This window comes from Hyperolius riggenbachi, chromosome 1, assembly GCF_040937935.1.
Source record: "Hyperolius riggenbachi isolate aHypRig1 chromosome 1, aHypRig1.pri, whole genome shotgun sequence".
Classification (NCBI taxonomy): domain Eukaryota; kingdom Metazoa; phylum Chordata; class Amphibia; order Anura; family Hyperoliidae; genus Hyperolius; species Hyperolius riggenbachi.
The window spans coordinates 240,695,960-240,719,913 of record NC_090646.1 but is presented as its reverse complement, the minus strand read 5'-3'; the positions used below and the strand labels follow the sequence as shown (position 1 = coordinate 240,719,913).

General features: G+C 46.3%; 1 protein-coding gene across 2 annotated transcripts in view; it reads right to left on the bottom strand.

The window, feature by feature from the left end:
- The window catches only part of LOC137504083 (alcohol dehydrogenase 1-like), an 86,005-nt gene that overhangs the window by 41,974 nt on the left and 20,077 nt on the right, over positions 1-23,954 (bottom strand). For both annotated transcript variants that reach the window (XM_068232057.1, XM_068232065.1), the window contains exons 2-6: positions 22,825-22,926; positions 21,713-21,854; positions 18,564-18,651; positions 10,196-10,415; positions 6,988-7,248 (exon numbers count right to left, since the gene is read on the bottom strand). In XM_068232057.1, the coding sequence (XP_068088158.1) occupies positions 6,988-7,248; positions 10,196-10,415; positions 18,564-18,651; positions 21,713-21,854; positions 22,825-22,926 (813 nt within the window). The remainder of the gene's footprint in view (positions 1-6,987; positions 7,249-10,195; positions 10,416-18,563; positions 18,652-21,712; positions 21,855-22,824; positions 22,927-23,954) is intronic.

Below are 23,954 nucleotides of genomic sequence, written 5' to 3'. Positions count from 1 at the left end.
ACGACGCTGGGATGCAGGGGAGACAGAGGAGAGAGACGAACACTGGCTGCCAGCCTCAATGTCTGTGTCCTGAGCAGCCGAGGTGGAAGAGCGCTTGCGTGCTACTACTGCTGCTGCTGTGGGGGATTCACGACCCTGAGGGAGGGAGGATGCTGCTGCACTGGTGGGCCTTCTGCTCTCAGGAACCCCTGCCAGCAGTGCCTGCTTTCTCTTAAAGTCCGCATACTCGCGGCAGTGGCGGCTTCTCAGGTGGCCCTGCAGGGATGAGGTACCCATCTTGCTCAGACTTTTCCCACGGCTCAATCTTTTGCTGCATAACCTGCACACCGCATACCTTTTGTCATCAGTACATTCCTCAAAGCAATCCCACACTGGTGACTTTAATTTACTGCGGCCCCCACTAGCAGAGGGTGCAGAGGAGCAATGTGTGGTAGTAGTTGCCGGGGGTTGCATGGTGGTGGTGCCGGCTGAAGCAGTGTCCTGTCTACTTCCTCCACGCCCACTGCTGCCGATGCCCCTGCCCCTGCCTGACATATGGCGATATCCTTGCCTAGGCCGAGGTGACTCGTTATCCTGCTCTGACCATTCTTCCACGGACTCAGCAGGCTGCACATAGTTAGGGTCCACAACGTCGTCATCATCAGCAGCATCATCATAATCCAGCTCTTCCTCTGACTCCCCCGCCTCCTCTTCTGTCCCTACATCCCCAGACACAGACCCCTCTTCTTCATCACCAGAACTCAACAACGCTTGTGATTGTGGCCCGATCTCAATCTCTGCCACATCAGTCCCCAGTAAGTCCTGAGCTTCTTGCATCAGCAGGTTCCCAGATGCCGGACTGAGGGACAGAACGCTGTCATCCTGGGAGGGCTGCTGACCAGTGGGTGCTGGGGTGGATGTCACAACAAGCGTGGGATGTTGGCTGCTGCTGCTACTGCTTGGAGTGGTGCTCACAGTAGAGGTCTGGGAGGAAGTCATGATGTCCATGAGTACGTCAGGTTCCATTTGCTCAACCACCACACGGGGACCAGAAACTTTAAAATATTTGGACAATGGCGTCCGCTGACTCGGCCCAGGCTTTGCTGCCCCCCGTTCTGCTGCATCACAACCACGTACAGCTGGGCGTCCTCTCCCTGGACGTGGAGCAGTCCCAGAAGTGGCTGAGGCAATTGAACTCCCTTTCCTCTCACCCCGCGAAACCCTGCCAGACATGTTGCTAGTAATGAATCACTGGATGCAGTGGGCACAGTACAAGGTCACTGAAGGATGCAGTGGGCACAGCAGTGGGCACTGGATATACAACTAGGTCACTGAAGGATGCAGTGGCCACAGTACAAGGTCACTGAAGGATGCAGTGGGCACAGCAGTGGGCACTGGATATACAACTAGGTCACTGAAGGATGCAGTGGGCACAGTACAAGGTCACTGAAGGATGCAGTGGGCACAGTACAAGGTCACTGAAGGATGCAGTGGGCACAGCAGTGGGCACTGGATATACAACTAGGTCACTGAAGGATGCAGTGGCCACAGTACAAGGTCACTGAAGGATGCAGTGGGCACAGCAGTGGGCACTGGATATACAACTAGGTCACTGAAGGATGCAGTGGCCACAGTACAAGGTCACTGAAGGATGCAGTGGGCACAGCAGTGGGCACTGGATATACAACTAGGTCACTGAAGGATGCAGTGGGCACAGTACAAGGTCACTGAAGGATGCAGTGGGCACAGTACAAGGTCACTGAAGGATGCAGTGGGCACAGCAGTGGCCACTGGATATACAACTAGGTCACTGAAGGATGCAGTGGCCACAGTACAAGGTCACTAAAGGATGCAGTGGGCACAGCAGTGGGCACTGGATATACAACTAGGTCACTAAAGGATGCAGTGGCCACAGTACAAGGTCACTGAAGGATGCAGTGGGCACAGCAGTGGGCACTGGATATACAACTAGGTCACTGAAGGATGCAGTGGGCACAGTACAAGGTCACTGAAGGATGCAGTGGGCACAGTACAAGGTCACTGAAGGATGCAGTGGGCACAGCAGTGGCCACTGGATGTACAACTAGGTCACTGAAGGATGCAGTGGCCACAGTACAAGGTCACTGAAGGATGCAGTGGGCACAGCAGTGGGCACTGGATATACAACTAGGTCACTGAAGGATGCAGTGGGCACACAAGGATGTCACACTGTGTAATGAGATGCTCATATGCCAGCGAGCTAGCAGTGGGCACTGGGCACGGCACAAGGTCACTGACAGAATGAATGAACAGCGCTGGCAGAGAGTGGCGGCGCCGGCGGTGTGACTGGCTGCCTGCAAATAGTACAAGTGTATAACTGTCACTGGAATATACAAGTGAACACTGCAGCTGCACTAACCTGCCTGCCTGCACTCTACACACAGATAATCCCCACTCCCACTACACTGCAGCACTGAACCTGCCTGCACAGCACTACACACAGTTAAATAATCACTAGACTCCCACACTCCCACTACACTACACTGACTACAACTAACTACAGCAATCACTCACTGACTAGCTAACTGTGTACAGTATAAGAGCAGTGTTAGCAAAAACACTTGCTCAAACAACAATGGCCTGGAGATAATCCTCTCAGCACCACAGTCTAGCAAGGACAGAGCTTTTCCATCATGGCCGCCGCTTTATATTCAGAAGGGGAGGGCATAGCTCCCCTCCTGTGATTGGTTGCTAGGGCCTGGCTGGGGCACTCTGATTGGCCTGCAATGTGTCACTTCCACATAGTTTGACGCATTTCCGCAAACCACGACTTCAGCACCGGGTTTCACGAGCGTGAATGCGGATTTCTGTCCGCATTCACGCGAAGCCGAAGTAGATTTTCGTGGTTGAAAATCTATTCACGGCTTAGCGTGTCCGAGGCGGAATGCGTCAAAATGGTTGTGAATCCACGCGTAAGCGTGATCACGACCTGGCGGTGAGCACCACTGTTTGAGAGTAAAATACAAATGTACAACAGTTTGAGGGAAAAATCTTGTGTTTTTATAGAATGTCGTAAAACACTAAATAACCTTTGGCAATTTTGAGGGGTCATCAAACAAGCATGCTGTTGGTTAAAACAATGTTATTTCAAAATAGAGATAGAATCTACACATCATTCAAGGAATTGACTGGCGACCCCAAACACAGGATGAACTGGAAAGAACCCACTTGGTACATGATCTTCAGTCACTGACATACCATATTTGAAACCCATTTTTTGTAAGCTGGAAATCTTCTACAGCCTTATTGATTTACAGTGGGTTGCAAAAGTATTCGGCCCCCTTGAAGTTTTCCACATTTTGTCACATTACTGCCACAAACATTAATCAATTTTATTGGAATTCCACATGAAAGACCAATACAAAGTGGTGTACACGTGAGAAGTGGAACGAAAGTCATAAATTATTCCAAACATTTTTTTTACAAATAAATAACTGCAAAGTGGGGTGTGCATAATTATTCAGCCCCTTGAGTCAATACTTTGTAGAACCACCTTTTGCTGCAATTACAGCTACCAGTCTTTTAGGGTATGTCTCTACCAGCTTTGCACATCTAGAGGCTGAAATCCTTGCCCAGTCTGCTTTGCAAAACAGCTCCAGCTCAGTCAGATTAGATAGACAGTGTTTGTGAACAGCAGTTTTTCAGATCTTACCAAATATTTTTGATTGGATTTAGATCTGGACTTTGACTGGGCCATTCTAACACATGGATATGTTTTGTTTTAAACCATTCCATTGTTGCCCTGGCTTTATGTTTAGGGTCGTTGTCCTGCTGGAAGGTGAACCTCCCCCCCAGTCTCAAGTCTTTTGCAGACTCCAAGAGGTTTTCTTCCAAGATCGCCCTGTATTTGGCTCCATCCATCTTCCCATCAACTCTGACCAGCTTTCCTGTCCCTGCTGAAGAGAAGCACCCCCAGAGCATGATGCTGCCACCACCATATTTGACAGTGGGGATGGTGTGTTCAGAGTGATGTGCAGTGTTGGTTTTCCGCCACACATATCGTTTTGCATTTTGGCCAAAAAGTTCAATTTTGGTCTCATCTGACCAGAGCACCTTCTTCCACATGTTTGCTGTGTCCCCCACATGGCTTGTGGCAAACTGCAAACGGGACTTCTTATGCTTTTCTGTTAACAATGGCTTTCTTCTTGCCACTCTTTCATAAAGGCCAACTTTGTGCAGTGCATGACTAATAGTTGTCCTATGGACAGATTGCCCCACCTGATCTGTAGATCTCTGCAGCTCCTCCAGAGTCACCATGGACCTCTTGACTGCATTTCTGATTAGCGCTCTTCTTGTTCGGCCTGTGAGTTTAGGTGGACGGCCTTGTCTTGGTAGGTTTACAGTTGTGCCATACTCCTTCCATTTCTGAATGATCGCTTGAACAGTGCTCCGTGGGATGTTCAAGGCTTTGGAAACCCTTTTGTAGCCTAAGCCTGCTTTACATTTCTCAATAACTTTATCCCTGACCTGTCTGGTGTGTTCTTTGGACTTCATGGTGTTGTTGCTCCCAATATTCTCTTAGACAACCTCTGAGGCCGTCACAAAGCAGCTGTATTTGTACTGACATTAGATTACACACAGGTGCACTTTATTTAGTCATTAGCACTCATCAGGCAATGTCTATGGGCAACTGACTGCACTCAGACCAAAGGGGGCTGAATAATTACGCACACCCCACTTTGCAGTTATTTATTTGTAAAAAATGTTTGGAATTATGTATGATTTTCGTTCCACTTCTCACGTGTACACCACTTTGTATTGGTCTTCCACGTTGAATTCCAATAAAATTGATTCATGTTTGTGGCAGTAATGTGACAAAATGTAGAAAACTTCAAGGGGGCCGAATACTTTTGCAAGCCACTGTATATAAGGAAAAGCATTCATACTAATGCAGTAGCTGTACATCAAAGAGAAGATTCCTCTGAGGTGTAAGGGTCATGACTGAATGCTCATTTTCAAATGAATTGACCTACTCTGCAGAATGTTATTACAGTGCAGAAATATGCTGTAAAAGTATGAAGGATGGACAGTCTAACAAATGGGGCTAGAAGGTTCAAGATGAAAGTATAGAAAATAAGCTTACGATACGAAGTTAAATAGGGACAAAATGGCATTTGAGGCTCCCAAACCACGTACATTTAAAATACGTGCTGGGAATAGCCACAAGTAGAATATTAGTAAATTACTGATATTCTACTAGGGATCAGTGTAGTATTCCGATAGTAAAATATTGGAAATTTTTACTTATATTTAACTATAGCCTGACCTAACCTCACACAGAGCCCTCAATCTACTGATGCATAAACCTAACTACCCCCCTCTAATCCCTAAACCTAACACGTTCCCCTTCGATGCCTAAACCTTACAACCCCCCACTGATGCCTAAACCTAACAACTGATGCCTTACCCTAAGACCCCCACGATGATGCCTAACCCTAAGTCCCTCCTTCACCAATTCCTAAGTTGCCTGCTATGCAAACTGCGGATACAAATAATGGGTGCATTCACAAAGCTGCAGTTTGCATAGCGGGTGGCCCACGTGCCTGCTATTTTATCAGGTGCCTCCGCTGACCAAATTATCTAACATTAATAGCTGCTAATCGCGGCACGCAGATTGACTCCTTCCCCTCCAGCCATCATTCCTAATGATCCCAACCTTAAAGTCATGAAGTGAACTGATCCTCAAGTTGCAAGTTCTTAAAAAAAAAGCCATGGAAAACAAAAATCTGAATATAGAGGACTTATTCTATAGGAGACTTAATTCCTTCTGGGCAAAACTGATATCAAATTCTATTAACACATTCCACAAGAAGTCTAGTACTCCATCTCATCATTGTATTCCCAAATTTCCAATAAACCTGATATTCCATCATTCAATCCACTTTCTAGCTCTGCTTCAGCCATGGCCGTTTCTACGGCCGTGCGGGGCGTGCCGCCGTCCGGGGCGCTGCTGGGAGGGGTGCGCTGTGATGGAGGGGGAGCTGCAGCCGCGGGGAGGGCAGCCCGACCTCTCCCTCCCTTCCTCTCCCCGGGCCGCCCTCCATGCGATCCCCCCTCGGAGTGCAGAGTAATGCAGCAGGGAAGCGCTGATACACACACACGCTGCTAAACAGGAAGCTGCGTGTGTGTGTGTATCAGCGTGTAGCAGAGAGTAGACTGGCGGCGAGAGAGCAGCGCTTGGAGCCAGCGAGGTGAGTAGTTTTGCATAGTGCTTCCCTGCTGCATTACTCTGCACTCCGAGGGTGGATCGCACGGAGGGCGGCCCGGGAAGAGGAAGGGAGGGAGAGGTCGGGCTGCCCTCCCCGCGGCTTCCCCCTCTATCATGGGGGGCACCTACCTAACCTATACTGGGGCAGCTACCTATCTAACCTATCCTGGGGGGCACCTACCTATCTAACCTAAACTGGGTGGCAGCTACCTATCTAACCTACCCTGGGGGGCACCTACCTAATCTAACCTATACTGGGGGCACCTTCCTAATCTAACCTATACTGGGGGCACCTACCTATCTAACCTAAACTGGGTGGCAGCTACCTATCTAACCTATACTGGGGGAACCTACCTAATCTAACCTATACTGGGGGCACCTACCTATCTAACCTATACTGGGTGGCAGCTACCTATCTAACCTATACTGGGGGCACCTACCTAATCTATATATGTATATATATATATATATATATATATTTATGCATTGTCGCATTTACGAATGCTTCAAACGATCTTGTGCCCCTGTCAACGCTCATTAGAGCAATGATTGGTGAATGGGAACATGTATTCCCAAAGCCAATCAAAGTGTCTGATGAATGAATGATCATCATTTATTGAAATGAAAGTAAACATATACACGCTCACTTCATAAAGTGTGTGGGGACATCTAGTGGATACAAATAATATTACCTTAAAATACATTTAAAATTACATATCCTATTCCCATTAAGCAAAATGTTGATTAATTTAGGTACTGACCATGACATCAGTGTTTCCAATGCATTCAAAAGAATATTGAACTCCACCACCGGTCATCTGCAATATCACCTCATGGATGGGTTTTTCATGGTCCTTTGGGTTGATACAATCAGTGGCCCCCAACTCTTTGGCTATAGCAAATTTATCTTTGTTTACATCAACTGCTATAATTTGAGCTGCTCCAGAAACTTTACAGCCCAGGATCACAGACAGGCCTATGGCCCCTAAACCAAATACAGCACATGTGGACCCAGGTGTGACCTGCAACAGAAAATTAAGAGTTGATATAGTCATGGACAGTAGATCAGATATGTAATTTCATCACTTTCATGTATAATATTACTTTCAAGTATAATATTGTAATATTTTCATAGTTCTTACTAAAGTAACCAAAGTGCACATTAGCCTACCTACAATGCTGCATGAATGTCTATGAAGCCACACTGGCCATGTTTTGTAGGAAATGTGGCTACAGTAGGTACGGATGCACATGTGGCAACCTCGTTTTAGATGCTGAAGATAGTTCTTTACTCAGAAGAATTTCCCACCTGAAAAAATCTTTTATTTTCCACAATGCAACAAGGCTCACAGACTGGAAACTGGGAGGGGTTTCACCACAATATCAGCCATACAGATCCCCTGATGATCTATTTGAGAAAAGGTAAAGATTTCCTGTAGGAAAGGAGGTATCAGCTACAGATTGGGATGAAGTTCAATACATGGTAACAGTTCCTCTTTAAGTGAATTTACCACTTAAGGACCACGGTCTTAACCCACCTAGTGACCAGGCTATTTTTCACAATTAAGGCCACTGCAGCTTTAAAGAAAATCTGTAACAAAAAAACTCCCCTAGGGGGTACTTACCTCAGGTGGGGGAAGCCTCCGGATCCTATTGAGGCTTCCCTCGTCCTCAGTGGCAGCGAAAATCCTCCCGGAGCGGCGGCGATGTAAATATTTACCTTTTGGCACCAGCGTAGGCACAGTATCCTCTCCTTCCCCCGAAGATAGGCGGAAATAGCCGATCTCCGTCTGGCCGCTCTACTGCGCAGGTGCAAGTCTCCTGCGCCTGCGCAGTAGAGCGGACCCGACGAAGATCGGCTATTTCCGCCTATCTCCGTCAGAAAAGCCGCAACAGCGCCCCCGCTGGAGCCTGGAAAGGTAAATATTGAACAGGCTGTCGGGTCTGTCGGCCACTGTTCGGAGGGCTGCAGTGAGACCCCGTGGGACAGAGGAGGACGAGGAAGCCTCATTAGGATCCGGAGGCTTCCCCCTCCCGAGGGGAGTACCCCCAGGGGACGTTTTTATTGTTACAGTGTCTCTTTAAGGGCTCAGTGCAGGGCCACACAACTCAACACACAAGTGATCCCCCCCCCTTTCTGCCCACCAACAGAGATTTCTGTTGGTGGGCCATGATCGCTCCCAGAATGTTTATTAATTTTAATAAAAATAATAATTTTATTTTTTTTTTTTGTAAATATGCATTTCTTTTTTTTTATAATAAATTTCCTCTTTTTTTTCTTTTTGTTCCAGTCCCTCCCTCCCCCTGCCAGGCTTCAGCCTATGACAGCGGATCACTTCACTGTCGCCTAGGGGGACAGCCGTGTCACACGGCTGTCCCCAGCGCAGCGCTTCCATAGATCACAGTGCTGTACCAAGTAAATAGAGGGTGGTTTCGCCATCTAACAGTCTCCTAGCAGCGATCACATAAGACTTGAAGACTGATGGCGGAGCTCCGTCATTCAAGCCGAGATGCACGCACAGCGGCACACGCGATTTCCTGCAAAAAACTCCCCCAGGACTGCACGCTGATCGGTGTTAGGCGGTCCTGGGGCTGCCGCAGCATCCACTCCAATTGGTATGGAGCGGTCTTTAAGTAGTTAAGGTGCCCATTAACGGTACAATTTTTTCACCAAATGCGATCTTTCGATGCGATTTTTACAATCAAATTGTACAGAAAATTCACCATTTATGAAGGCAATTTCTAGTGAACGAATCTTTAATCGATTGTTTTATAGGATAAAATCGATCTGAAAGTTGGAAAATATGAACGCATTTGAAGAAAGTATCATTCAGTAAATGTGAACGTTTCATAATTGCCTCCAGATTACATACGATCATTCAAATCGCATCAAAAGATCGCATTTAGTGAAAAATTGTACCGTTAATGGGCACCTTTAGAATGATCTCCTATAATGCATTATTAACATCTCACTGACCATCTCTGTTCAACAAAGGATTATTAGGAAGTAGCTTAGCATTGCATTTTTCTCCCAAATAACTGCATATGTGGCCTGCTCCTTACATCACGGCCTGCCTACCTACCTCTCATTAGTGCAGAAAAAGGAACAAAAGTACTAGAACAGCCTGGCAAATCATGCTTGTTTTTAATGTGGTGTGTAATGATAATATGAGCATGCATGCAAAACAAGAGGGGGGATGGGCACTCTTACAAAGCAAGAGGCACTAGAGGAGCTCAAAATCATTATTGTTGTTGTTGTTATTATTGTTATATTTGGGATGTGGGGGAACCCAGAGTGTTCAGAGGAAACCCACGCAGACGGAGTCAGGGAGAACATCTAAACTCTGTGCAGATCAAATCAAAGCAGGAATCAAAAAGCAGAATGAGAGTTCCTAAATGCTCAAACCCCCTTAACCATACTAGTCAGTGCAGGATCTGGTAAGCCAGGCCAATCCACAAGTACAAGCAAGGAAGGATCTGCAGGCCAGACAAGGAGTGTGAAAAAAGCTGTTTTTCTTTACTGGAAACTCCACATGACGAGGTACAATAAAACCACAGGATCAACTAACGTGTATCGGGCCTACAATCTGCCCTTAGTTATAGTTCGCTATGACTAAGGGCAGATTGTAGGCCCGATATGCGTCAGTTGATCCTGTGGTTTTATTGTACCTTGTCATGTGGAGTTTCCAATAAAAAAAACGTTTTTTTCACCGACCTTTTCTGGCCTGCAGATCCTTCCTTGCTTGTACAAAGCAGGGACCCACCATGCCGTCTGTCCATCCTTATTAAAGGAAAAAAAAATGGAGCTGTTCATTACAACTTCAAACAGGTTATTGAATGTGGAATTTACCTACACAAATTCAAAATATTGCATTATTTAATGTTACTGCACTTTAAATACGTATTTGCACCCCTGTCATGGCTATAAACCGATACCCTGATTCATATCTCTGGACAAAATAAACTTACTTGAGCCACGTTGACAGCAGAGCCATACCCTGTGGAAAATCCACAGGCAAGCAGGCAGGCTTTATCCAGCGGTGCATCATCATGGATCTTAGCCACAGAATATTCCCCCACCACAGTATACTCTGTGAAGGCGCTAGTATTGAGGAAATGATGAATCTGTTGGCCCATGCAGGAAAATCTGCTGGTTTGGTCAGCCATTAGACAAATGTGTTTTCCTACGCTGAAAATATAGCATAACATTGATGATTGTATTGTTCTGCATAATGAAAAAAAATTCTATAATAATAATTTCCAAGCCCGACGCTGTGTGTCTGTATGTCCTTCCATCCCGCACACGCCCATTTCTGCCCTACCCCGCTCTGATAGGCTGTGGCCCTGTGTTTGTGTGCACACGTCTTCTTCTGCCCCGCCCCACTGTGATTGTGCTTGCCTGGTGCTGATTGGGTGGTACATGCGTGTGAGCTGGGCGCAATGTGTAAGCTGGCCGCAACGTTCAGAGAAATGGCATGTGCAGTCCTGCCCTGCGCAGCATAGCGCCAGCCACCAGCTGAAAATAATCAGTATTTTTATTCCTATGACAAAATAGTAACCATTAAAGTAGGTGTCCTTTTAATGAAATTAAATGTAACTAATTTATTCTAAATCTCAGGAGCTATTTTAAACCTTTGTAATGTCATGATTATTGCGCACAGTGGGCTTGATTCACTAAACCGTGATAACTCAAATCCCGGCCGCGCTAGCGTTTTCACACAATTTCGCGTTTTGCTCACGTTTTTGTGGTTTTGCACGCAATTGCAAACGTTTGTGCACAATCGTGAATTTGCGCCCACGATTGCGTGTGAAAATTCACAATTGCGTGCGAAAACGCGTACAAAACGTGAAATTGTGTGCGAAAACATTAGCGTGGCCGTGATATGAGTTATCATGGTGTAATAGTGGCTCAAGCCCAATTTGTTTATATTTCAAAATCACAATTATAGCTGGCAGGATCATGTAAAGATTAATCTTCCATATACATTACGTGGTTATAAAGCAGCATCACTTGAAATTAGCTAGTAATTACTGAAGCTGTTGCCTGGATCATTTTAGGACATAACAATGACTGGTGAAAGGCTAGAAAATGCACAATATTAGATTGTGCAATTGAGTATAGACATGCATGCTTATGGGTGCTTGCTTTTTAAAAATAATGTACAGTTTTTTAGCCATCATATAATGACTGTTTAACGGACACCTGAAGTGAGATGCATATGGAGGCTGCCATATTTATTTCCTTTTAAAGGGAAGGTTCAGACACACAAAAAAAAAATGGAAATCCACTTACCTGGGGCTTCCTCCAGCCCGTGGCAGGCAGGAGGTGCCTTCGGTGCCGCTCCGCAGGCTCCCGGTGGTCTCCGGTGGCCGACCCGACCTGGCCAGGCCGGCGGCCAGGTCGGGCTTCTTCTGCGCTCCATTATGCGTGTCACGCCGGCGCGCTGACGTCATCGGACGTCCTCCGGGCTGTACTGCGCAGGCTCAGTAGCTCTGAGCCTGCGCAGTACAGCCCGGAGGACGTCCGATGACGTCAGCGCGCCGGCGTGACACGCATAATGGAGCGCAGAAGATGCCCTACCTGGCCGCCGGCCTGGCCAGGTCGAGTCGGCCACCGGAGACCACCGGGAGCCTGCGGAGCAGCGCCGAGGGCAACTCCTGCCTGCCACGGGCTGGAGGAAGCCCCAGGTAAGTGGATTTCGATTTTTCTTTTTTATTTAGTGTTCCTGAACCTTCCCTTTAAGCAATACCAGTTGCCTGGCTATCCTGATGATCCTCTGCCTCTAATACTTTTAGCCATAGACCCTGAACAAGCATATGCAGATCAGGTGTTTCTGACATTATTGTCAGATCTGACAAAATTAGCTGCATGCTTGTTTCTGGTGTGACTCTGGCTCTACTGAAGCCAAATAGACCAGCAGAGCTGCCAGTGCCAGGCAATTTGTATTGTTTAAAAGGAAATAAATATAGCAGCCTCCATATATGTCTCACTTCAGGTTTCCTTTAACCTCCTTGGCGGTAACCCCGTGTGTGACACGGGGTAAGCCGCCGGAGGGTGCCGCTCAGGCCCTGCTGGGCCGATTTTCATAATTTTTTTTTTGCTGGACGCAGCTAGCACTTTGCTAGCTGCGCCAGCACTCTGATCGCCGCCGGCCCCTGCCCGATCGCCGCTATCTGCTGCGGCGCGGGTCCCCCCCCCCCCCAGACCCCAGCGCTGCCTGGCCAATCAGTGCCAGGCAGCGCCGAGGGGTGGCCCGGGACTCCCAATGACGTCCCGACGTCAGTGACGTCGGTGACGTCATCCCGCCCCGTCGCCATGGCGACGGGGGAAGCCCTCCAGGAAATCCCGTTCTATGAACGGGATTTCCTGATCGGAGATCGCCGAAGGCGATCGAAGCGGGCGGGGGGATGCCGCTCAGCAGCGGCTATCATGTAGCGAGCCCTCGGCTCGCTACATGATTAAAAAAATTTTTTTTTTTAAAAAAAACTGCTGCGCTTCCTCCTGGCGGTATTTTTCATACCGCCAAGGAGGTTAAATCTACTAATGTTTAGATGTGAGATATTGCAAAATGTTATTTAATTGTGAAAACTTCTACAATTTTGTGTGTTGTGTTAGGTTCATTTCAATATATTCCCCTCCTCTTACCTGCTGATCTTACCAGTAACCTATACATGTATGTGGATGCCTGGCACATTCATCCACTGCAGTCCTTTCATGCAAGCATCTGGGGTGACTACATTAACCACTTGAGGACCTAGGGCTTTCTACCCCTTAAGGACCGGCCACTTTTTTTCCATTCAGACCACTGCAGCTTTCACGGTTTATTGCTCGCTCATACAACCTACCACCTAAATGAATTTTGGCTCCTTTTCTTGTCACTAATAAAGCTTTCTTTTGGTGCTATTTGATTGCTCCTGCGATTTTTACTTTTTATTATATTCATCAAAAAAGACATGAATTTTGGCAAAAAAATGATTTTTTTTAACTTTCTGTGCTGACATTTTTCAAATAAAGTAAAATTTCTGTATACATGCAGCGCGAAAAATGTGGACAAACATGTTTTTGATAAAAGAAAACCCATTCAGTGTATATTTATTGGTTTGGGTAAAAGTTATAGCGTTTACAAACTATGGTGCAAAAAGTGAATTTTCCCATTTTCAAGCATCTATGACTTTTCTGACCCCCTGTCATGTTTCATGAGGGGCTAGAATTCCAGGATAGTATAAATACCCCCCAAATGACCCCATTTTGGAAAGAAGACATCCCAAAGTATTCACTGAGAGGCATAGTGAGTTCATAGAAGATATTATTTTTTGTCACAAGTAAGCGGAAAATGACACTTTGTGACAAAAAAAAGGTTTCCATTTCTTCTAACTTGCGACAAAAAAAAATTAAATCTGCCACGGACTCACCATGCCCCTCTCTGAATACCTTGAAGGGTCTACTTTCCAAAATGGGGTCATTTGTGGGGTGTGTTTACTGTCCTGACATTTTGGGGGTGCTAAATTGTAAGCACCCCTGTAAAGCCTAAAGGTGCTCATTGGACTTTGGACCCCTTAGCGCAGTTAGGCTGAAAAAAAGTGCCACACATGTGGTATTGCCGTACTCAGGAGAAGTAGTATAATGTGTTTTGGGGTGTATTTTTACACATACCCATGCTGGGTGGGAGAAATATCTCTGTAAATGACAATTTGTTAATTTTTTTTACACACAATTGTCCATTTACAGAGATCTTTCTCCCACTCAGCATGGGTATGTGTAAAAATACACCCCAAAACACATTATACTACTTCTCCTGAGTACGGCGATACCACATGTGTGGCACTTTTTTGCACCCTAACTGCGCTAAAGGGCCCAAAGTCCAATGAGTACCTTTAGGATTTCACAGGTCATTTTGAGAAATTTCGTTTCAAGACTACTCCTCACGGTTTAGGGCCCCTAAAATGCCAGGGCAGTATAGGAACCCCACAAATGACCCCATTTTAGAAAGAAGACACCCCAAGGTATTCCGTTAGGAGTATGGTGAGTTCATAGAAGATTTTATTTTTTGTCACAAGTTAGCGGAAAATGACACTTTGTGAAAAAACACAATTAAAATCAATTTCCGCTAACTTGTGACAAAAAATAAAAATCTTCTATGAACTCGCCATACTACTAACGGAATACCTTGGGGTGTCTTCTTTCTTAAAATGGGGTCATTTGTGGGGTTCCTATACTGCCCTGGCATTTTAGGGGCCCTAAACCGTGAGGAGTAGTCTTGAAACGAAATTTCTCAAAATGACCTGTGAAATACTAAAGGTACTCATTTGACTTTGGGCCCTTTAGCGCAGTTAGGGTGCAACAAAGTGCCACACATGTGGTATCGCCGTACTCGGGAGAAGTAGTACAATGTGTTTTGGGGTGTATTTTTACACATACCCATGCTATGGGTATTCCGTTAGGAGTATGGTGAGTTCATAGAAGTTTTTATTTTTTTGTCACAAGTTAGCGGAAATTGATTTTAATTGTTTTTTTTCACAAAGTGTCATTTTCCGCTAACTTGTGACAAAAAATAAAATCTTCTATGAACTCACCATACTCCTAACGGAATACGTTTGGGTGTCTTCTTTCTAGAATGGGGTCATTTGTGGGGTTTCTATACTGCCCTGGCATTTTAGGGGCAGTATAGGAACCCCACAAGTGACCCCATTTTAGAAAGAAGACACCCCAAGGTATTCCGTTAGGTGTATGGCGAGTTCATAGAAGATTTTATTTTTTTGTCACAAGTTAGTGAAAAATGACACTTTGTGAAAAAAAACAAAAATCAATTTCCGCTAACTTTTGACAAAAAATAAAATCTTCTATGAACTCGTCATACACCTAACAGAATACATTGGGGTGTCTTTTTTCTAAAATGGGGTCCGTTTCTGGGGTTCCTATACCGCCCTGGCATTTTACGGGCCCAAAACCGTGAGTAGTCTGGAAACCAAATGTCTCAAAATGACTGTTCAGGGGTATAAGCATCTGCAAATTTTGATGACAGGTGGTCTATGAGGGGGCGAATTTTGTGGAACCGGTCATATGCAGGGTGGCCTTTTAGATGACAGGTTGTATTGGGCCTGATCTGATGGATAGGAGTGCTAGGGGGGTGACAGGAGGTGATTGATGGGTGTCTCAGGGGGTGGTTAGAGGGGAAAATAGACGCAATCAATGCACTGGGGAGGTGATCGGAAGGGGGTCTGAGGGGGATCTGAGGGTTTGGCCGAGTGATCAGGAGCCCACACGGGGCAAATTAGGGCCTGATCTGATGGGTAGGTGTGCTAGGGGGTGACAGGAGGTGATTGATGGGTGTCTCAAGGTGTGATTAGAGGGGGGAATAGATGCAAGCAATGCACTGGCGAGGTGATCAGGGCTGGGGCCTAAGGGCATTCTGAGGGTGTGGGCGGGTGATTGAGTGCCCTAGGGGCAGATAGGGGTCTAATCTGATAGGTAGCAGTGACAGGGGGTGATTGATGGGTAATTAGTGGGTGTTTAGGGTAGAGAACAGATATAAACACTGCCCTTGGGAGGTGATCTGACGTCAGATCTGCGGGCGAACTATTGGTGTGGGTGGGTGATCAGATTGCCCGCAAGGGGCAGGTTAGGGGCTGATTGATGAGTGGCAGTGACAGGGGGTGATTGATGGGTGGCAGTGCCAGGGGGTGATTGATGGGTGGCAGTGACAGGGGGTGATTGATGGGTGATTGACAGGTGATTGACAGGTGATCAGTGGGTTATTACAGGGAAGAACAGATGTAACTAATGCACTGGCGAATTGATAAGGGGGGGTCTGAGGGCAATCTGAGCGTGTAGGCGGGTGATTGGGTGCCCGCAAGGGGCAGATTAGGGTCTGATCTGATGGGTAACAGTGACAGGTGGTGATAGGGGGTGATTGATGGGTGATTGATGGGTAATTAGTGGGTGTTTAGAGGAGAGAATAGATGTAAACACTGCGCTTGGGTGGTGATCTGATGTCGGATCTGCGGGCGATCTATTGGTGTGGGTGGGTGATCAGATTGCCCGCAAGGGGAAGGTTAGGGGCTGATTGATGGGTGGCAGTGACAGGGGGTGATTGATGGGTGGCAGTGACAGGGGGTGATTGATAGGTGATTGACAGGTGATTAGTGGGTTATTACAGGGAAGGACAGATGTAAATAATGCCCTGGCGAATTGATAAGGGGGGGGGTCTGAGGGCAATCTGAGCGTGTAGGCGGGTGATTGGGTGCCCGCAAGGGGCAGATTAGGGTCTGATCTGATGGGTAACAGTGACAGGTTGTGATAGGGGGTGATTGATGGTTAGTGGGTGTTTAGAGGAGAGAATAGATGTAAACACTGCGTTTGGGTGGTGATCTGATGTCGGATCTGCGGGCGATCTATTGGTGTGGGTGGGTGATCAGATTGCCCGCAAGGGGCAGGTTAGGGGCTGATTGATGGGTGTCAGTGACAGGGGGTGATTGATGGGTGGCAGTGACAGGGGGTGATTGATGGGTGATTGACAGGTGATCAGTGGGTTATTACAGGGAAGAACAGATGTAAATATTGCACTGGCGAATTGATAAGGGGGGGTCTGAGGGCAATCTGAGCGTGTAGGCCAGGTGATTGGGTGCCTGCAAGGGGCAGATTAGGGTCTGATCTGATGGGTAACAGTGACAGATGGTGATAGGGGGTGATTGATGGGTGATTGATGGGTAATTAGTGGGTGTTTAGAGGAGAGAATAGATGTAAACACTGCGTTTGGGTGGTGATCTGATGTCGGATCTGCGGGCGATCTATTGGTGTGGGTGGGTGATCAGATTGCCCGCAAGGGGCAGGTTAGGGGCTGATTGATGGGTGGCAGTGACAGGGGGTGATTAATGGGTGATTGACAGGTGATTGACAGGTGATCAGGGGGGATAGATGCATACAGTACACAGGGGGGGGGGGTCTGGGGGGGGGGGTCTGGGGAGAATCTGAGGGGTGGGGGGTGATCAGGAGGGGGCAGTGGGCAGGGGGGGAGATAAAAAAAAATAGCGTTGACAGATAGTGACAGGGAGTGATTGATGGGTGATTAGGGGGGTGATTGGGTGCAAACAGGGGTCTGGGGGGTGGGCGGGGGGGGGTCTGAGGGGTGCTGTGGGCGATCTGGGGCAGGGGGGGGAGAAATCAGTGTGCTTGGGTGCAGACTAGGGTGGCTGCAGCCTGCCCTGGTGGTCCCTCGGACACTGGGACCACCAGGGCAGGAGGCAGCCTGTATAATACACTTTGTAAACATTACAAAGTGTATTATACACTTTGTATGCGGCGATCGCGGGGTTAACATCCCGCCGGCGCTTCCGTATAGCCGGCGGGATGTTGCGGCGGGCGAGCGGTGACAGGCGCCGGCGGAGGATGGCGTCACGGATGACACGATCGCTCCGCCCATGCCCTTAAATGGACCGCCGCCTCTGTGGGTGAGCCGGTCCTTAAGGGCTCCACTTCCCGGCCGCCTCTGTGCGTTAACCGGCCGGGAAGTGGTTAATCCCCTGTAACTCGATGCCCACCTAGGATTTCAGGCACAGCCTAGGATTTCATGCCCACCTAGGATTTCATACATACCTCCCAACTTTTTGAAATAAGTAAAAGGGACACTTCACGACACTCCCCTGCCACACCTCTATAGGCTAGATAGGTAAGTGCCCACAGTGTAGGTTAGATAGGTAGGTGCATGCAGTATAGGTTAAATAGGTAGGTACCCCTCAATATAGGTCAGATAGGTAGATGCCCTCAGTATACATTAGTTAGGTAGGTGCACGCAGTATAGTTTAGATATATAGGTACCCCTCAGTGTAGGTTAGATAGGTAGGTGCCCCCAGTATAGGTTAGATAGGTAGGTGTCTCAAGCATAGGGGCAGGGGGAGTGGGTAGAGCAAAGTTTCAACTCACCTACCTCGATCCCCACACGCAGCCTCTATCTTCTTCCTGTCCCGGCGTCCATCGCATCGGTAAGAGCTCCCCCTGTGATGACATGCAGTTATGTCATTACAGGGTGCGTTGCTACCATCGCGATAGATAGAGACTGCTTGCGGGGATCGGCCCCTCGCTTGTACGCTGGCGGCGCCCCTGCCTACAAGTTGCGACAACTTGGAGGGGGAATAGTATTTGACACCACCCCCGAGTTTAGCGGCAGCAGGGAGAGCAAAACATATTTTCAATGGCATTTCCACTTGAATACAGAATTCAACATTATTTTCACGAAGAATAATGCGAAAAGAATATCGGCATTTTCGCTCATTACTGCTAATTAATGCCAATTTACTATCATATAAGACTGAATTAGAGTTTTAAATAAAAAGTACATACTCAGACTTGAGACATAAATTAGCCTTTGGATCTTTGCAGTGTTTGCATTCTCCACACTGCGGATTAAACAGCAGAATTACTTTGTCACCTACACAAAAAAGAATAAAAAAAATATATAATTTATACGAGAGAGAGAGAGAGACCAAAAGTTTGGACACACCTTCTCATTTAAAAAGAGTTTTCTTTATTTTCATGACTATGAACAATGTAGATTAACACTGAAGGCATCCAAACTATGAACTAACACATGTGGCAGTATAGTACATACAGTAACTACAACATGTACCTATTCCACCCAATAAAAGTGCTAGGTAGCAGTATGAGGGAAGCAGGTATAAAACAAGTGAGTGCATACATATATATAGTGTTACATCGTGCGCGACATGTTTCATCTAAATAAGATTTCATCAGGAGCAAAGTAAAGTGCCACAGACATAAACATAAAACCCCCACCACAAAGAATCCCCCCATACAACGCTCAAGTCAGAGCTGAAGCGCCCATAGCAAATGAGGTTTTTAAATAGGAATCATCAGGAAAGCCGCCCTTCCCTATGCGTGTCCCATCCACCCCTACAGAGGCGTAACAATAGACCCTGCAAGGGATGCCTCCGCAGGGGGGCCCAGAAGCCACAGGGGGCCCTTGGGGGGAAAGTTTGAGAGACTGGTAGCTAAGGGCATGGAGAAAAAAAAACGTATTCTGCTCTCGCATCATTGTTATATTGACTGCATGTGTCCACCACACAGATAAGGACTCACACACACTTTGGAATTTGTACACTGTCCCTGCTCCCTGGGGTTCATAAAAAAACATCTGTCTCACATTGCAGCAAAGTTCTGAAGACTTAATGTACAAGTTACAAACAAAAGAGTCACAGGGTGAAAAAAAGTTCTACACTGTCCCTTATCAGCAATCATTCCAAAGAGATTCCTAGATTCTTATCACACATGACCTTATGGCCTCTGATTACTTTTACAACCCAGCAGAGTGGGTAAGATTGATGTCTAACTGTCCCTGCCTCATTGAGAGCTTGTCTTATACTGAGTCCAAGATCCTATAATAACAGTGGCAAAAAAAATTCAGAATGTCACTGATTGATAAAGTTACAGTGAATATATCTTATGTTCAGCATGTCATTGTTGTTCCTCCATATAGCATGTGCTCTCATGTAGTCAGAGGTGTATCTGGAGCCTTGCTCCTGCAATAGGCTCCATTGTCTTTCACCTCCCAGGGGGGGCTGATCAATTAGCAAATTACCTCTCCCTCCCAGCCAGCCAGCCCAGCTGTCTGTACAAGTAGCAAGAGGCAGAGGACTGAGTCTGTGTCCAGTTCAGGCGTCCACCTCTCTGCTGACAGTTTCTGTGTCGCCCTGGCAACATCACTCACATAACCCTATTGATTGGCCATGGAGCCTTGCATGCGTGCCGCTGGGGCTGATGGGGGTGAGAGAGGAGAGGAGTGTATGTGTGTAGCTGGAGCTGCTGCATGGGGACACACATGGAGCAGACGTGAGTGGGGTCGCTATGCTGAGGGCGGCAGCCTGCAGGAAGAGACAGGGATCATCACACTGGTCTGTGTGTCCTTATCAGGATGATCTCCTGCGCTGATAAAAGCAAAGGACATGTGAATCTTCTGACCTGCAGCTGTGTGCTGTAAACTTCCCGAGAGCTGCTATATTGGCATTGTATGGTGTACAGCCTAAGCTGCCCATACATTGCTCTCAACAGGCTCACAGTACATAGCTGCTAGTGAGAAGATTCACAGGTCCTTGACTTTTATCAGAGCTGCTGCAGGAGATCATCCTGATAAGAACACTGACCAGCAATGAGTAGATGCTGGGTAGGGGGAGGGAGGAAAGTGAACATTTAGTCAGCTCACTGTCTCAAACCTAAATACGGTATTCACTGGCACAACATGTAAGAAGATGGATCCAGGAACGACGAGCGTTCTCCGATCCATCTTCCTGTGAGCGGCGTCACACATTTTTACACGACGGGTGCAAAATGGAAGTTGAGCGTTTGCCATACTTGGCATTCAGTTGTCGAGCGTCTTAAAGATCCTATTCTCTGGGAAACGGCTGTGTATGTATGTATGTACTGGGAACAGAACTGCAACAAGAGACTTGTCAGCTGCAAGGGGCTGGAGGAAGCCCTGGGTAAGTAGATCTGGGGGTAGCATAGATTGCCTGTCATTTCCTTTAAGTCTAAGTGTTTTTATCTGCATGGGGAAAACACATTGGTCCTCAGTTTTCCTGTGCAGAAAGCGAGGGGGTGGGGGGCCCCATCCAAAGTTTCGCAGGGGGCCCATTGATGTCTAGTTACACCCCTGCACCCCTATAGGTTATACTGTACGTCATGCTAGTTGCATACCTTACAACTTATGCAGGTAAGTGGAGCCTGGGCTAATGTCATGCCCTGTACATTTTTGACTCACTTGAGACAATAGTATAGAGAGGTTCAGGAGCTGAGAGACAGTTTTGAGTGTCTCCAGCATACAGGTGGTACTGGAAACCAAAAGAGCATATTTATTGTCCCAGGCTATGAGTATAGATGGAGAATAGAAGAGGTCATCAATAGTAGGTAGCAGATGCCTAAAAACGGCTTCACACTGCATACACTGCATTGTACAGCAGCAGCAGAGCAGACACCCTACAGACAAAAGGCAGGTGCATTGGATTTATATACGATATATATGTGAATCAGCCACAAGCTTGAATGTTTGTTAACAATATTTTGGAATTTGTTGCAGTACATTCTCTGCTGCTTTCAGTCTGCATGTGCAATGTCGACAAAGCTCAAGTTCATTTGTCCATCTCTGAACACCTGTTCATCTCTACAGAATTCAGGAACTTATATATGTGGCTGTAGTTACTTAGTTCATAAAAGCACTGTAAAATTGCTCCCTGTACACCTAGGCAATGATGTCGCACCAATATAGCACAACACTAACATGTAATGATGAAATTGCTGTGCGCTCCCTGTGCATGGCAACTGTGCTGAGCTTTGTAAATACGGGCCTTTTCTGTAAAAAGGTGTGGGTGGTCCCACTGTTATATGTATTGGATCTCCACTTGCAGCCACAGCCATATCACTGGACATAGTTCTCAGACTGTGCTTTTAGTACAGTGGAAGGTCAGGAAGGTTGTACTTACCTGGTTTAACTGAAGCCACTCCTTCGCCAACACTTTCAACTATTCCGGCACCTTCGTGGCCTAGAATGATGGGAAGCTTTGCTCTTGTTACCGCTCCATTTAATATGTGATCATCTGATCGACAAATGCCCGTGGCAACAACCTATACACAAAACATAGAAATAAAAACGTAATTGAAAAGCCTTAAAATACCTGCCAACGGGAGGACTAATCAGAGGCTTGTTCATCCCTGAGAGAGCATGCCTTGGGTTGGGGTATATATCTGCTGTATAACTGAAGCTATGTACACACATGCGATAATAACTACCGTTCAGCTGAAAGTTGTTCAATTTGTACAGGATCTGTTGTGTCTGACCCTGACCCGTAGCAAATCCAGACGCCTGAGCTGGACCTATTACAATGTTATTTTTGCTCCGCATCACCAGCATTAATCCACTTCTCTGTGTGCTGTGCTGATCGTCAACCATCTGCCCCTGGTCCCCCAGGAGCCCCTCCATAGCTCCTCCATAGCAACAGAAGGGTTTGCTAGCCTATAGGTAGCAATGCGTGTCTGTACAGCATCAGTCCCTGAATTGTCTCCTGACGGATGGTTTCACAATCCCCGATGGTGTTACAATTATCACATGTGTGTACGTAGCTTAACTCTGTTTTCACGCAGTAGATGCATTGAGAAAAAATCCTTATTCTTTTTTTTTTTCTCTGAAAAAATGCTTTTTCAGTATGTGATACACACACATATGCTAAACTGCCAAGAATTAAACTTCATTGGCCCACATGCAATTCACTTTTTTTCCTGATTTTTTCCTAGGAGATAATTTTTCATCTTCTATTTAGAATGTTTTTTCAGCACTTTTCAATTGAAAAAGTTCCAAAAAGTCAGTGAAAAAGTACTGTCGTAATAATTTTAAGTATTTTCTTGCTTGCTGGTGATTTAAAAGGCATTTTATTGACAAGTTTGAAAATATCACTTAGGAGAAAACTCAGGGAGAAAAAGTGAATTGCGTATGGGCCATCACCACTTCCAAGAAGAAATAATAATTCACTTAAAATAAAAATATAATGCTTTCTCACAAAAAATAAAATATTTCACAACAAGATAAACAATGTTTCACCTTTATGCGAACTTCATTAGCCTTTGGTGGAGCAACTTCAATTTCTTCAACAGACAGCGGTTTTCCTGCTTCCCACATCACTGCTGCCTTGCATTTAATAACCTGCAAAATACATCAACTCTATGCTTATTTATAACTGCAATAATACAGAAATCAAGAGGTTGAGATATAGTCTACTATTATGAAAGTATGTGTGTGTGTGTGCTTGCGTGCATGCGTGTGTGTTGTTCAGACACTACTGCCAAAGTGACCAGCAAGACTGCCAGGCAACTAGGTTTATTTTTATGGAAATAAATATGGCAGCCTCCACATATGCACTTCAGGTTCTCTTTAACCACTTTACCCCCACTGGTGCGGATATCTTCGTCTCTTTTTCCATCCTTTCACCCCCAGGGACGGAGATATCCGCAGCTCCCGCGCTACCGCCGCTGTCCGCGCTCCCACTCGCTCGTGCGCGCTCCCGCTCGCTCGTGCGCGTGCTCCCGCCGCTCATGTACGCCGCCGCCCGCTCGCACGGAAATCAATTAATGGGAAAAACCGCTCCCGTTTGTTGATCTAAGCCCCCGCAATGATCAGCTGCTTCTATGAGAAGCAGCGTGATCATTGTGATTTTCCCAGTCTCATTGTGCTTCCTGCAAGCATACTTCCGGACGTTTGCAGGTCGCATGAACAAAAAATCACTGTGGCCATCTTGTGGCCAAATAGTAAAACTACACCCTAAAGCATTTTTCATATACACATACATTAGTTTTACACAATAAATTAACTCAATACTTCCCACACTCCCCAATTATTATTTTTTTTTTTGTAATTAAAAAAAAAAATTACAATAAAAAAAAACATAAATAGTTACCTTAGGGACTGAACTTTAAATATTTATGTCAAGAGGGTATAACACTGTTACTTTATAAACGATGGGCTTGTAATTAGGGCTTGTAATTACTCCAGCACAGAGCACGATAAGTACCACCATTTATGGACATGTTTATGTGACTCATCTACCATTTTTGCTTGTACACCTGCTGCTTTTGCATTAAAGCTACAGTGCCAGACATTTTTTTTGCTTTTCTATTCCTTGTGAGGGATGGATGCAAAACTGAAAAAAAGACACCTTCATTTCCAAATAAAAT